The 11701-nt window shown below is 40.3% G+C and overlaps 1 protein-coding gene across 3 annotated transcripts; it reads right to left on the bottom strand.

Moving 5' to 3' along the window:
- Positions 1–805: 805 nt before the first annotated feature.
- On the bottom strand, positions 806–9994 carry drc4 (dynein regulatory complex subunit 4). 3 transcript variants are annotated; one of them, XM_018763405.2, is made up of 11 exons: positions 9885–9994; positions 8634–8726; positions 7655–7852; positions 6273–6479; positions 6043–6097; positions 5700–5905; positions 5128–5295; positions 4610–4696; positions 2415–2624; positions 2060–2125; positions 806–1588 (listed from the first exon to the last, which is right to left on the bottom strand). In XM_018763405.2, the coding sequence occupies exons 1-11, from the start codon at positions 9885–9887 to the stop codon at positions 1439–1441; spliced, it is 1443 nt and encodes a 480-aa protein (XP_018618921.1). In that variant the 5' UTR covers positions 9888–9994; the 3' UTR covers positions 806–1438. The 3 variants fall into 3 exon arrangements, with proteins under 3 accessions (XP_018618921.1, XP_018618923.1, XP_018618922.1); XM_018763407.2 differs by lacking the exon at positions 9885–9994 and adding an exon at positions 9557–9607; XM_018763406.2 differs by lacking the exons at positions 8634–8726; positions 9885–9994 and adding an exon at positions 6719–6768 and having other exon boundaries at positions 7655–7730.
- Positions 9995–11701: the final 1707 nt, after the last annotated feature.

The following is an 11701-nucleotide window of genomic DNA, read 5'->3' as shown; positions in this document are numbered from 1 at the left end:
GTTGATTTGTCGTTTTTGTTCTGGAAAAAATAATTAGTTCCCACACAAAACGTCACCTAAAATTAAAATACAAAAAAAAAAAAAAAAAAAAAAAACATTATTCATGCATGGCAATGATAACAACAATATATTTTATATTTGTAATAGAAATGATCATTTCTAGCTGTCTTTTAATTTTTTTTGTCATTGATTTTTTACTTGCTTATAAGTAGTTTACGGCGAACAAATAACCGATATATTTGCATCCTTTAAGCCCTTTCCTGTTCCAACTCACCTGTGACTAATAAAATAAAGTACATCCTTTAAAGGAAAGAAAAATGTTATATACATACATGAGCATATACAATCTTTTAATGTTATATTTTCATTAATTTTCCAGCCCCAGCCGTCCAGTCTGGGGTCGTGGTGATACAGTACCTGTCCAGGATGCATATAGGAGGGTACAGACTAATTGGAGACATACTGATAATATGGCTCATGGACGTTTAGGCCATAAAGCCTTTATGCAGCTACTGGTTCATATGGGAGGATGTGGAAAACTCAAGAATCGTGTCTGTATTCAAATCTCTCCAGCTGATGTAATGCGCTTGTCATATTGTTGCTTTAGAGAAATGCTTCTGTTAAAGGAGTGAATAAAAATGTAACGTTAATAAAGAATTAAAGTTCACAATACCACTACCTACAGTATGTTTCACTCAGCAAAACAGGTGGACACCATGCCTTTAGAGATGCTGTGAAGCATTATTAACAAATGTGATGTTTGATCGCAACTTTAAAGCTTTATTTATGCTACTACAAGGCCATAAATGCGTATTACTGTTATACTGATTAATAAAACTGTCTTTTGAAATTGAAATGCTCAGTCTGACACCCATACCTGCATGTGGATCATTAGAAGATGAGCATCTGGTACAAACCTCATATTCACCTCATTCCTCACTATCGAGAGAAGGTGGTAGTGTTGCTGCTAGAAGTTTAGTAATAGAAAACTGCTGGACTTGAAGAGAAAGGATGTGGTTCAGTTTGAGAGTTTTGGGTTTTTTGGCCTCATGAGGCTGACGAGCCATTATTTTGCCGCTTCATTGATTTCGACAGTTTTGTGTTTTGATTTTTTCTCATCGTTGAGCTTCCCAAACAGAATCTAGTGGAAGTGCAGCCGCTGTCACCCGTGGCCTAGTTTCTCCTCACACCTGGTGTGCCCTGGTGTGTCACAGGCCTGTCCACCTGCTCTGCCATCACAAAATGCAATATTTTCGTGTCACCTGGAAAGCAACGCTAAGTCTGTTTTATTGGAAATTTAGAAGATGCTCACATTTCATAGAATTGCTATAAAGAAAAATTCTATAAGGGAACAAAACAAAGGTGAGCATATCTATTGCCAGTAAGTAGTGTCACAGTGGCAGGTCATTGGGATGCAGCTCTCTGGGTAATCCGGCCATCACGTAGGGGTGGTCAGCAGCCCTGCAGGCCCCAGGCCCAGAGTGTGGCCAGGTATGCTGCTCTCGAGCGGCTTGAAGCCCAGCTCCTCCACAGATACCCCAAAGGAGCTCAGTTTGGCCTCACATGTTCGGAGCAGGTCGTTGTGAGCCTGTCAGTGAGAGAAGTGCAGATTGGAACGGCCCTAATTACACTTCCATAGTAACTCTGAAAAATATTAGAATAAGGCTGAAGAAACCAGCTGGAGCAGATGTGAGTGCAGGAGATATTTGTATCAGAGTTCACCCGTGGATCTGACTGCTAATTCTTATTCATTAATACGTTTGTTTATACAATAAGACATTTTGCATATTATAATTAGTGTGTGGCACAGTAGTGGCATGTTGTCGGTACTAATACTAATGGTAATTATAATAATTGAAGTAACTTTCACTTACTATAGTGAGATAGTAACTGAAATAATCATTTTCTCAGTTATTAAAATGAGAAAATTAGTCATTTAAGTTGTGATTTTCTCACATAGGATTTCGGGTTGAAGGAAGAAAGACAGCAACTGGATCAACAATAATTAATAACCTTAATTCTAAGTGTGTAAAACCTCAAAACAGAGAAATATTCCCACCTTACAAACTCGAGCCACCTCATACTGCAAGTCTTTAATGGCGATGTTCTTAGAGTCCAAAACGTCCTATAAAAAGATGAATATGTATTTATCAGCAAGCCTGTGGTACAGTGAGCTGCATAAAAGTAAGAACCAAAATATTGTACATTAAGGACTGAATCCATGCACTGCTGTTTTCTGCTGTTTTATTTTAAAGAGAGCAGCCATTGTGTTACGCAGTGTTTGGTGCACCTGCAGACCTCTTACAGGTTGGGTGAGAAAAGCCTACAGAGATCTCGTGCAGTGGTTCCACATTGTACATTTGCAGCAAACAACAGCTAAAAAAAAGTCTAAAGTGTGTTGTGGGCAGCTGTACCTCCAGTTTGCGGGTCACCACACTGAGGGCCACGGGGTCCAGCCTGGAGGCAGACAGCACCTCATTCAGCTGTGCCTCCTTCTTCTCTAGGCTGTCGCTGAGGGTGTTCAGTTTTCTCTCCAGCAGCAGGTTCTTGAAGCCGCTTTTCTGCTGCACCTCCAGAATGGCCTTGGTGAACTTCTCATACAGCTCATCCCTTTCTGCCTGGACCTGGATGTGCAAATGAGGGCTACATTGCATCAGTAGAACTGCTCCCAGCTATCTAAAGACTAGATCAACCGCTACAACCCAACCAGACCACTACGCTCTTCCACATCTGCCTGCTTGGTGGTCCCACGCACAAAAAGTAAAGCGCGGAGGTTCTCGGTTTTGGCTCCGTTGTGGTGGAACGACCGCCCGCCTCACTCAGAACCGCTGAAGTTCATGTAAGGTGTAAATGTTCATGCACCACAACTTTAAGATCATGCCTGGATAAACCTTTACCCAGATACTCCTGTAATGTACATAAATGTCTATCTCAAAAAAAAAAAATAATAGTAGGAAGGTGATCAGAATTCGTCAATATTGTGAGTTTTATGCAGCTACTCATGTGATGAACATTGGTTCATATGGTGGAAAGAAACTAACTGCATTTAAGAATCACACATTTGCAACTATGTCTCTCTCCTAATGTAATGTACAAATTGTATTTTCTATGAGATATACGTCGCTTTGGAGAAAAACGTCTGCTAAATGAATACATGTAAATGTACATTACACATAACTGCAGAGCCACAGGGAAAGTGTGAAGTTCAGGGATTGTTGCTTGCTCTTAATACATATTTATTGCAAAAGCACAAACTAATTTAGTTATTTATACAACCGGGTAATTTTACTGAAGCAATTTAGGATAAATTATTACTATTATTTTTAATAGAGCACTCTTCTCAAGAGTACTGCAGCCAGAAGTGAGAGTCAAACCTTCAACCTTTGGGTCCAAAGGTAACAGATGTAACCACTACACTACCAGCTGATACCTTAAAATATTTTCAACTACTTTTTCAAGACAGACTTATTAATTTGAAAAACTGATTTTTTTTTTTTTTGGTTAACATATAGGTTTAAATTATAGGTTTCTCTCACATAATGAGTGGAATGTTTTTCTGAAAATGTGGTTACAAGATTAATTCTCACAGAATAAACTCCATTTAATTACAAAACTCTTAACTGCCATTAATCTAAACAGGACCAATAAGTAATACAATCCCAGAGGCACAGGTACTTACACTATTAAAACACAATCTAACTAGGACATTCTCATAATGTAATTACTGTTATCACTCTTAATGCTTGTAACCCCTCTCTGCTGAGTTATATGTAACTCAGTAAATTAAAGGACTGTAAATTCACACAGTCCTTTCAGTGATATTCTCTTTCAAGAGAATATTTTGCTTTTTTAAGATTTAAACTGATACATAAGGCTTTCCAACCAACCAATGTCAATAATCGCTTGTCCGGAGCGGGGTTATGGCAAAGCGGAGCCTAACCCGGCAACACAGGGCACAAGGACAAGGGGGGGAGGGAACACACCCAGGACGGGATGCCAGTCCATTGCAAGGCACCCCAAGCAGGGCTCAAACCCCAGACCCGCCACACAGCGGGCACTGGGCAAACCTGCCTCGCCACCAGGCTTTCCTTTGATTTTTTTTTAAAAACTTCTTTTAGCCCTTTCTTTAAAACTTATTTTGCTTTAAGGCTCAATATTATTGTAGTAGATAACGATTTTATACTGTTATCTTGCCAGCAGGCACACAGCTACAAGGCAACTGAGATGTGTAGCAGAATCCATGTCCCACTTTAGGGGGAACACTGTTCACGTTGTGTCGTGTTCAATGTCATCCAGACTTGTGCTTCTACGTGACGTTCCTCTTCTCATAATGTCTTTTTCGTAAGTGCCAGGTAATCATTATATGAATTTCACATCACGGTACAAAATGCCTAAGGTGTTGAGCTGAATTTACCAAAAGCATAGTTGATTGTGCTTCATCCTAGTGGTTGTCAATTTCAGAACAATAGTAAAAAACTCACATATGTAAGACTAACCAGTGCATAAATGAGGACCTCACAGTGGTATATAGTGTGGGAAAAAACAAAACTCTCACCAAAAAATATTTTATTTTGTATTTTCAGTGTTCTGCAGAATTGAAGCACCTCACCTTGATAAAGTTCTGTTCCAGCACTTCATGTTCCCATTTCAGGTCTTTCATCTCTTTTTCTGAAACCTTAAGACGTGCCTTGGCCCCCTGCATGGAGAGACTGCATCACCCATCTTGCTTGCTAATGCTCTTTGCCTCGGCCCACTACCCTGTCTTCAAATTCAGACCCCACCTTTTTCAGCTGGACTTAACCATTTTCACTTGGTGTGCGACTAAAATCACTGGCAAATGTAGTAAATCTAATAAAAACATCATAAATTAAATCTACAGTTAAAACAGAAAATACAATCTGTGCCTGATTATGAGCTCTGCATTTCTACAATTGTGCCAATTTGGAGCACGTTCACTAATGTTCACTTTAGCAACCATGCTCATAAGCATGTTTTCGCAAAAGCCTACGTGACCGACGAATAACCGCCACTGTGCAGGCTGTACGGCTTAGGCGTGGTGTATGTATTATTAGGAGGATGGCCTAAACACCGATGGACTTGAGCATGCCAATCCTGAACAGTACTCACCGCTAGCGAGACCTTGTCCTTCTCGTAGTTTTCCAGCTGCTTCTTGAGCTTGGCCAGCTCCTCCTTGGCCTTCTGCAACGGCTCTGTGAGCTGCTTGTTCTGCTGCTGCACCTCTGCCATCTCCTTTTCCAGCCTCTCCTCCTTCCTCTTCATCTCCTCCACTTGTTCCTGCTCAAAAAGCAGTGATATTGACCACAGACTCAAGCTGCCGTATCAATACATACTTTGCCATATTACTTACTGCACTTTTCCAACACACATTCTGTCTCAATACACAGTATGGTAAGTAATAAAACACATCCAGTCCCACTATAAATTGTTATGGTGTAAATGGTACTTTTCCAGATTCCATCCATATTAGTGATGCCAAGCAGGAATTATTTGTATATTACTAAATAAGTGACTCTACAATGATAATAATATAAATCCAATAAAAATGTGGCTCCACTGTTTGCAATAAGCCCGAGAAGCCAATTTCTACCCTAAAGAAATAATTTTGATATTCATGAATTATACTGGTCATAAAGAAAAAAGGGAATTCATTTTTTAGAGGGCATGTGCTAAGTTCTTGCCTTGAGTGTGTTAATAAGGGCAAGGTTGTTGAGAGTGATGTCATTGTAGTAGTTCTTTATGTCACTGAATGCTTTCTCGTGGTTCTTTATCAGCGTGTTGATGTGACTGTTCTTCCTCTCCTCAGTCTCGTGGATTTCAGTTTTCCTACGTAAATCCAACTCCTGCCTCAACATCTGCATCTTCTTCTCATACTTTGCTTCAATATCTATACAAAAATAATTTTAGGACTAGATTTAGTTTTATGCCATACATACCTATTAAAATCAATATGTGAAATAAATTTTTACGCCGTTATTGAGCACAAAGCTCCTAAAAAACACACTTGCAACAAAATGATCATACCTCGCACTTGTCTTTCAAAGTCCTTTCTCATTTTTGTCATTTCTTCATCATGTTTCTGTTGAAATTAAAAGAGCAAAGAACAGATGTACAACATAATACACAAAATATACTTTCTCTAGGAGGAAGTGAAATAATTAATTGAAATCTAACTAAAGAATTCTAATGGAAAACTCAGCTGTGTAAAAAAAAAAGAAGTCCCATATTTACATCACAAAGGTGTGCCTTCCTACCAGTTTAAGACTCCTGATGAGGTTCTCATTTGAGAGATCCTGCTCTTTTAAATCCACTTTAAGTGTGCGCATGGTCCTCCGCAGCTCATTTTCTTGCTGGTTTTGCTCCTGCTGCAACAGTTTGGTGGCCACCACTCCTTCTGCCTTCAGCTCCGAGATGTTGTTCTGATGCTCATACAATAGATGTTTCACCTTCTGTTTGTAGACCTACAAAGGGGTACGTGAGAGAAAAAACATTGAAAAATCAATTTGTCCGAGAACTTGAATCGAGACTTTCCTTAACAAAAGCAGCCAATGTCTGCAATATACATCTAATACGTGGAACGTGGAAAAAAGTTCATCATCATTCATCATCTATGAGATTTCTCATTCTTCTCTCATTACAAGGGCACTCGCTTCCATTTAAATTTACCAAGATGTAATTTCACATTCCTTCTTGAGCTGACCTGAACTGAAAGCTGATCTCAGATGTGGAAGAAACCTGAGTCTTCACTTTCTGTTTTGAAGATTGACAACAGAATCACTTTATTAAGCATGCATACTCTGATCAACAGACAGACATCGCGTTTCCTCTCGTCTTAATCCTTAAAGGAAATAAGAACAGTGCCTTCAATTTACAGTAATAATACTTTTACGGTAAGATCATTGCAGCTGCCAGAAAACACCTGCAGTTAAGATGGTTCCTGCAACAATTTATCCTATATCAGAAGCAAAACTAGTTTAAAACTGCTCCAGCACTGTCAAGAACAGAAAGAACCTTCAGAAAGAAAAACATGTGATATGATGCAATAAATTCCTGTCTAGCAATAAGAGATACATGACAATCTTATACTTTAATAGAAAGTCATTGCTGGTTATATTACATTTAGCAGATGCTTTCTTCCAAAGCAGCTGACAATCATTTACCCATTTGTACATCTTGATAATTTGTGACTGGAGCAACTTAGGGTAAGTACCTTGCTCAAGGGTACTACAGCTGGAGGTGGGAATTGAACCTGCAACCTTTGGATCCAAGGGAAATAGTTCTGACCACTACACTGCCAGCTGCCCCATAGGTTCACATCTTGCTTAGTCAGAAATTAATAGAAATTACTACATGACAGAAATAAACATGATCAGGACATAATATTGCTCCATAAGCCCAAACCAAACCAAACAAACAAGCATTAATCAGACAAAAAAAATTCCCTTAAGTCCACACACAAAGGTCTCAGCCTTGCCACAGAACTTATTCAAAGCTGGTGTGAAAAAACAAAATACATTTCCATTTAGGCAGTAAGTGACACACACTTTGATCCTTTCTCGAGGCTCTTGCTTTTGCTCCCTTCCCCACAGGTCGGGGGGGGGGTTTACACTTTACACACGTTACAGCAGTGTACCACCTTGACTTCCACTTGGTGTCGCTCTTCTGACTCCTCCATCTCCCTGTCCCGGTTCCTGAGGTCAGCCTTCTTCTCCTCCAACTGCCTCTTAGTGATCTCCCAAAACGTGTGGATTTTGTCCCTCTCCAGCTGAAAGTAGTTGCGCTCCTCCCTCTCTCTGTCCAGCTCCTCCCGCAAGCGAACAATGTGTTCCTCCAGCTTTAAAGTTAAGTAAAAATTAAAGAAGCATTAATAGGCAATTTATAAAGCCCATACTACATTTAGCAGATGCTTTTCTCCAAAGCAACTCCCAATGAACTCTATGTGGTGTTATCAGCCCACACCTTATTCACCATGGTGACTTACACTGCTAGATACACTACTTACACTGGGTCACTCATCCATACATCAGTGGAACACACTCTCTGTCTCTCTCTGTCACTCACACACTATGGGGGAACCTGAACAGCATGTCTTTGGACTGTGGGAGGAAACCAGAGCACCTGGAGGAAACCCACATAGACATGGGAAGAACATGCAAACTCCTCACAAACTGAGCAGGGATCAAACTCACATCCTGTCACACCACCCAGGTGCTGAGACAGCAGCGCTACTCGCTGTGCCACTGTTCCGCCACGCAGTTGCGTATGTGCATTTGCGTGCGTGTGGCTTTTCCTATCCGTTTTCCATCACTGTGTATAAAACCTCAACCATGGGAACACATTAAAACACATTCTTCACCTCATATTAACGCAAAGGTAAAACAGGGAGGTAAATCCGCATTCTCAGCTGTCTCAAGCACAACTTGCAAAGGAGCCAATATCAGAGTGAGCAGCAGGCAGGGTGTGGGGTCTTCACACTTGAGTTGTAAAGCGCTTCCGAATCTCACTAGTACCGCCTCACCGGTGTGCCTCACTCCTTTGGAAAGAGCAAGTGAGATCAGGGACATGTACCATTATTGCGGATATTTACTGTAAGCGGGGAACACTGATGCCCCTACCTGCTCCTTTGACATTTCCTCTGTGGAGAGCCCATCCACCACTGTAGGTGTCTTTCCCTTGGCAGCCTTGTTTCCAGCTTTCTTTTTTGGAGGCTGAAAAAGAGGAGAAACACTTTACTGGCTGTTATCAATCTTTCTGAAAGAAGAACACTCCTCTTTCATGTATACACCAGGGGGCGTAGCGATTAAAGCCGCTCTTACAACCTGAAAGCGCAAGGTTTCACCCCTGCTGCCTTGTCCTTGATCAAGGTACCCTCAACTGATACTGTAAGAATACTCTGTTGTGTAAACGGGTAAATCATTGTAAAGTTCCTGATGAAACACTGTAAACTGCCGTTAAAAAAAAGTAGCAAAAGGAAAGAAGAAAGAATGAAAAACACATCGTCAAAGTTGTTGGTCACATTCCTGAGTGGATGCAAGCTGATACTCCTGTAAAGACAAGCGTTTTGTGCAGCTGACATCACAGTTTACCATATTCTTTGTCCATTTCAATTTAGTGGCAGGTTTCTGCACACATTTACTGTCCAAGCACTTGTTGAAAAATTCTATTCTAAGTATTATTTTTAAATAAATAAATATTTAAATATCCAAGAAGCTAATACTTCAATAATAATGTTTTATTTGTGAATGGGAGCTGTCACTCCTTTTCCCTTTTATGGCAGGTATGTAAGTATTGTACCATAGTACTGTACTGTACTGCCCGTTTCAGTCTCTTCTCACAGCAAAGCACCAGTTCATTGTCGCTTATTCTCTGGAAACTGAGGTGAAAATGATACATTTATAGATGCTTTGATGGAACGTTTATCTGCAATTTGTTAATATATCTGTCCACCAGCCAGCAGGTGGCGTAGTAGTTAGTGCTGCTATGCGGACTCGGATGTTGTTGCAGGTTCGAATGCTGTCTCATTAAGCAAGGTATTTACCCTAAATGGCTCCGGTAAAAATTGCACGATTATATAATCATAATTGGTAAATCATTGTCGTAAGTCGCTTTTGAGGAAAAGGAAGATAAATGTAAGCGAGCTCAGCTTCCAGCCCAAACACAGCTGATCTTCCTGTGTAGCGAACAAACTGGCAGCGTAGGAGCACAGCTACAGCCTGTGTTGGACAATCAGCATCATCACAGAGTTGAAAACCAAGCGCTGAAGAGACAGCTTCTCCACTTCGGCGACGCCACAGCCTCAAACGGATACTAATTAATTACCGTCTGTAGTCACAGACAGGAAAGCAGGATGAACGGGAGGGACTTACCATCTTTATGTTTTCAGCTCACGCCAAAATACTTGTAATAAAGACAGAAAGAATGAAAGAGAAGGCCAACGGATGATCGGCTAGCACACGTTGCTAAGTCCGACGCGATCGTACCGTCAACAGACTAGCGTCTTGGCAACAGCCCCTTCCTATCTCGCGATATTTCAAAACTGCGGCTGTGGGACGTTCCGAGAGGCGGGAAAACCGAGTGCACGTGCGGGCAGTGGCGGTTAGTGTGATGTGTGTGCCTGTGGTCGCGTGGCGCTGCGATCCCATCGATACACGGTAGTGGCTGTGGACACTTGGAAAATATGTATATCGACAAGAATGTGAACATTAAAAGCTAGTTCTTTTCGCACCGTCGTGATTGCGCAATTTGGTTTGAAGCGAAGGGAAACAGAATAAAACCTGATAGTTGTAGTACTAATACTAACTCAAAAAAAGATGCACTAGCTTATCGGTAACTTCTAGAACTGTCGTTAATTTCAGATGGACCGTTCATTAATATTTTCTAGTGTTTTTACGAGCGCAGGGAATATTAAAAAAATAAACGATGAAAAAAACAAAGAATATGAACGCAGTGTGACAACGACGGAAATTGCAGTTCAGCTGTTTATTTTGTTAGGCTCACTGTTTTAACGTTACCACATGATGTCAGCCCCTGTATTTCCGATAATTGATACTTTCCCGGGATTACGAAATGTCGAAATTCCAAAAATATTAAAAAGTCACCTCACCTTCTCGTGAAGAGGTCTGAAAAAAGGGACTGGGTCTTGACTAATCCATTACGTAAGCAAACAAACTTCTGACCTGCATAATTAGCATAATTACAGCATCTCATCTGCATGCATTTTTGTTAAGAAAATTCTTCATAAAGCTGTTTTCCGGAACTTCACGTCCCATTTTCGTCGTTGTCTCTGGTTCCTTGGCCTCCTGCATCATCCGTTCACCTTCTTTCATCATGGCCTCCTCGTGGACATGGGTGGACGGATGGACTTGGAAATACTACCAGCACGTGAAATATGTTATGTTGTTGATTTAAATTAATCAAATCTCAAATTTACATTTACATTTATTCATTTATCAGATGCTTTTCTCCAAAGTAACATACATCTCTGAGAAATACAATGTGTTCATTACATCAGGAGAAAGACAGTTGCAGATGTGTGATTCTTAAGTAAACTTAGTTTGTTTCTTTCCACTATGTGCACTAATGTTCATCACACAAGTAGCTGCATGAAAAACAGAATAGATGATTCCTGATTACATTCTTACATTTTTTTTAAAGATACACAAACATTTACATACAATACAGGAATAGCGGCTATGTAAAGCCTTATTCGGGTACAAAAAAATAATTTATCAAATACAAAGAAAGGAAAGTGCAGGGCATGTTGCTAGTGTGACCTTCATTAGCATAACAGCTTTGAAAATAGTGGGATGATGGACACTGAAAAAGGCCTGAGACCACAGATCCTGGGTTAAAACAAAACAATTTATGTGTTCCATATAGACCCAGAATAGAGTTAGGTAAATTACAATTTTGTTGAATGAAGCTGTTCAAAGGACTCTGTGTTACTACTCCATTTACACTGATTTATTTTGCTGACACTTTCCTCCAAAGTAACTTACAATTATTTATACATCTGAATATTTTAACAGGAGCAATTTAAGGTTAGTACCTTACTCAAAGGTACTACAGCCAGACATGGGGATCAAGCCTGTCACCTTTGGATACAAAGGTAGAGACTCAAATCACTATGCTTCCAGCTGTCCACTGCCATTTAAGAGCAGGTTCGCATAGACCTTTGCAAAAA

The sequence above is a fragment of the Scleropages formosus genome, chromosome 11, assembly GCF_900964775.1.
Source record: "Scleropages formosus chromosome 11, fSclFor1.1, whole genome shotgun sequence".
Taxonomy (NCBI): domain Eukaryota; kingdom Metazoa; phylum Chordata; class Actinopteri; order Osteoglossiformes; family Osteoglossidae; genus Scleropages; species Scleropages formosus.
The sequence above is the reverse complement of the archived record's forward strand: the minus strand, read 5'-3'. Positions and strand labels throughout refer to the sequence as shown.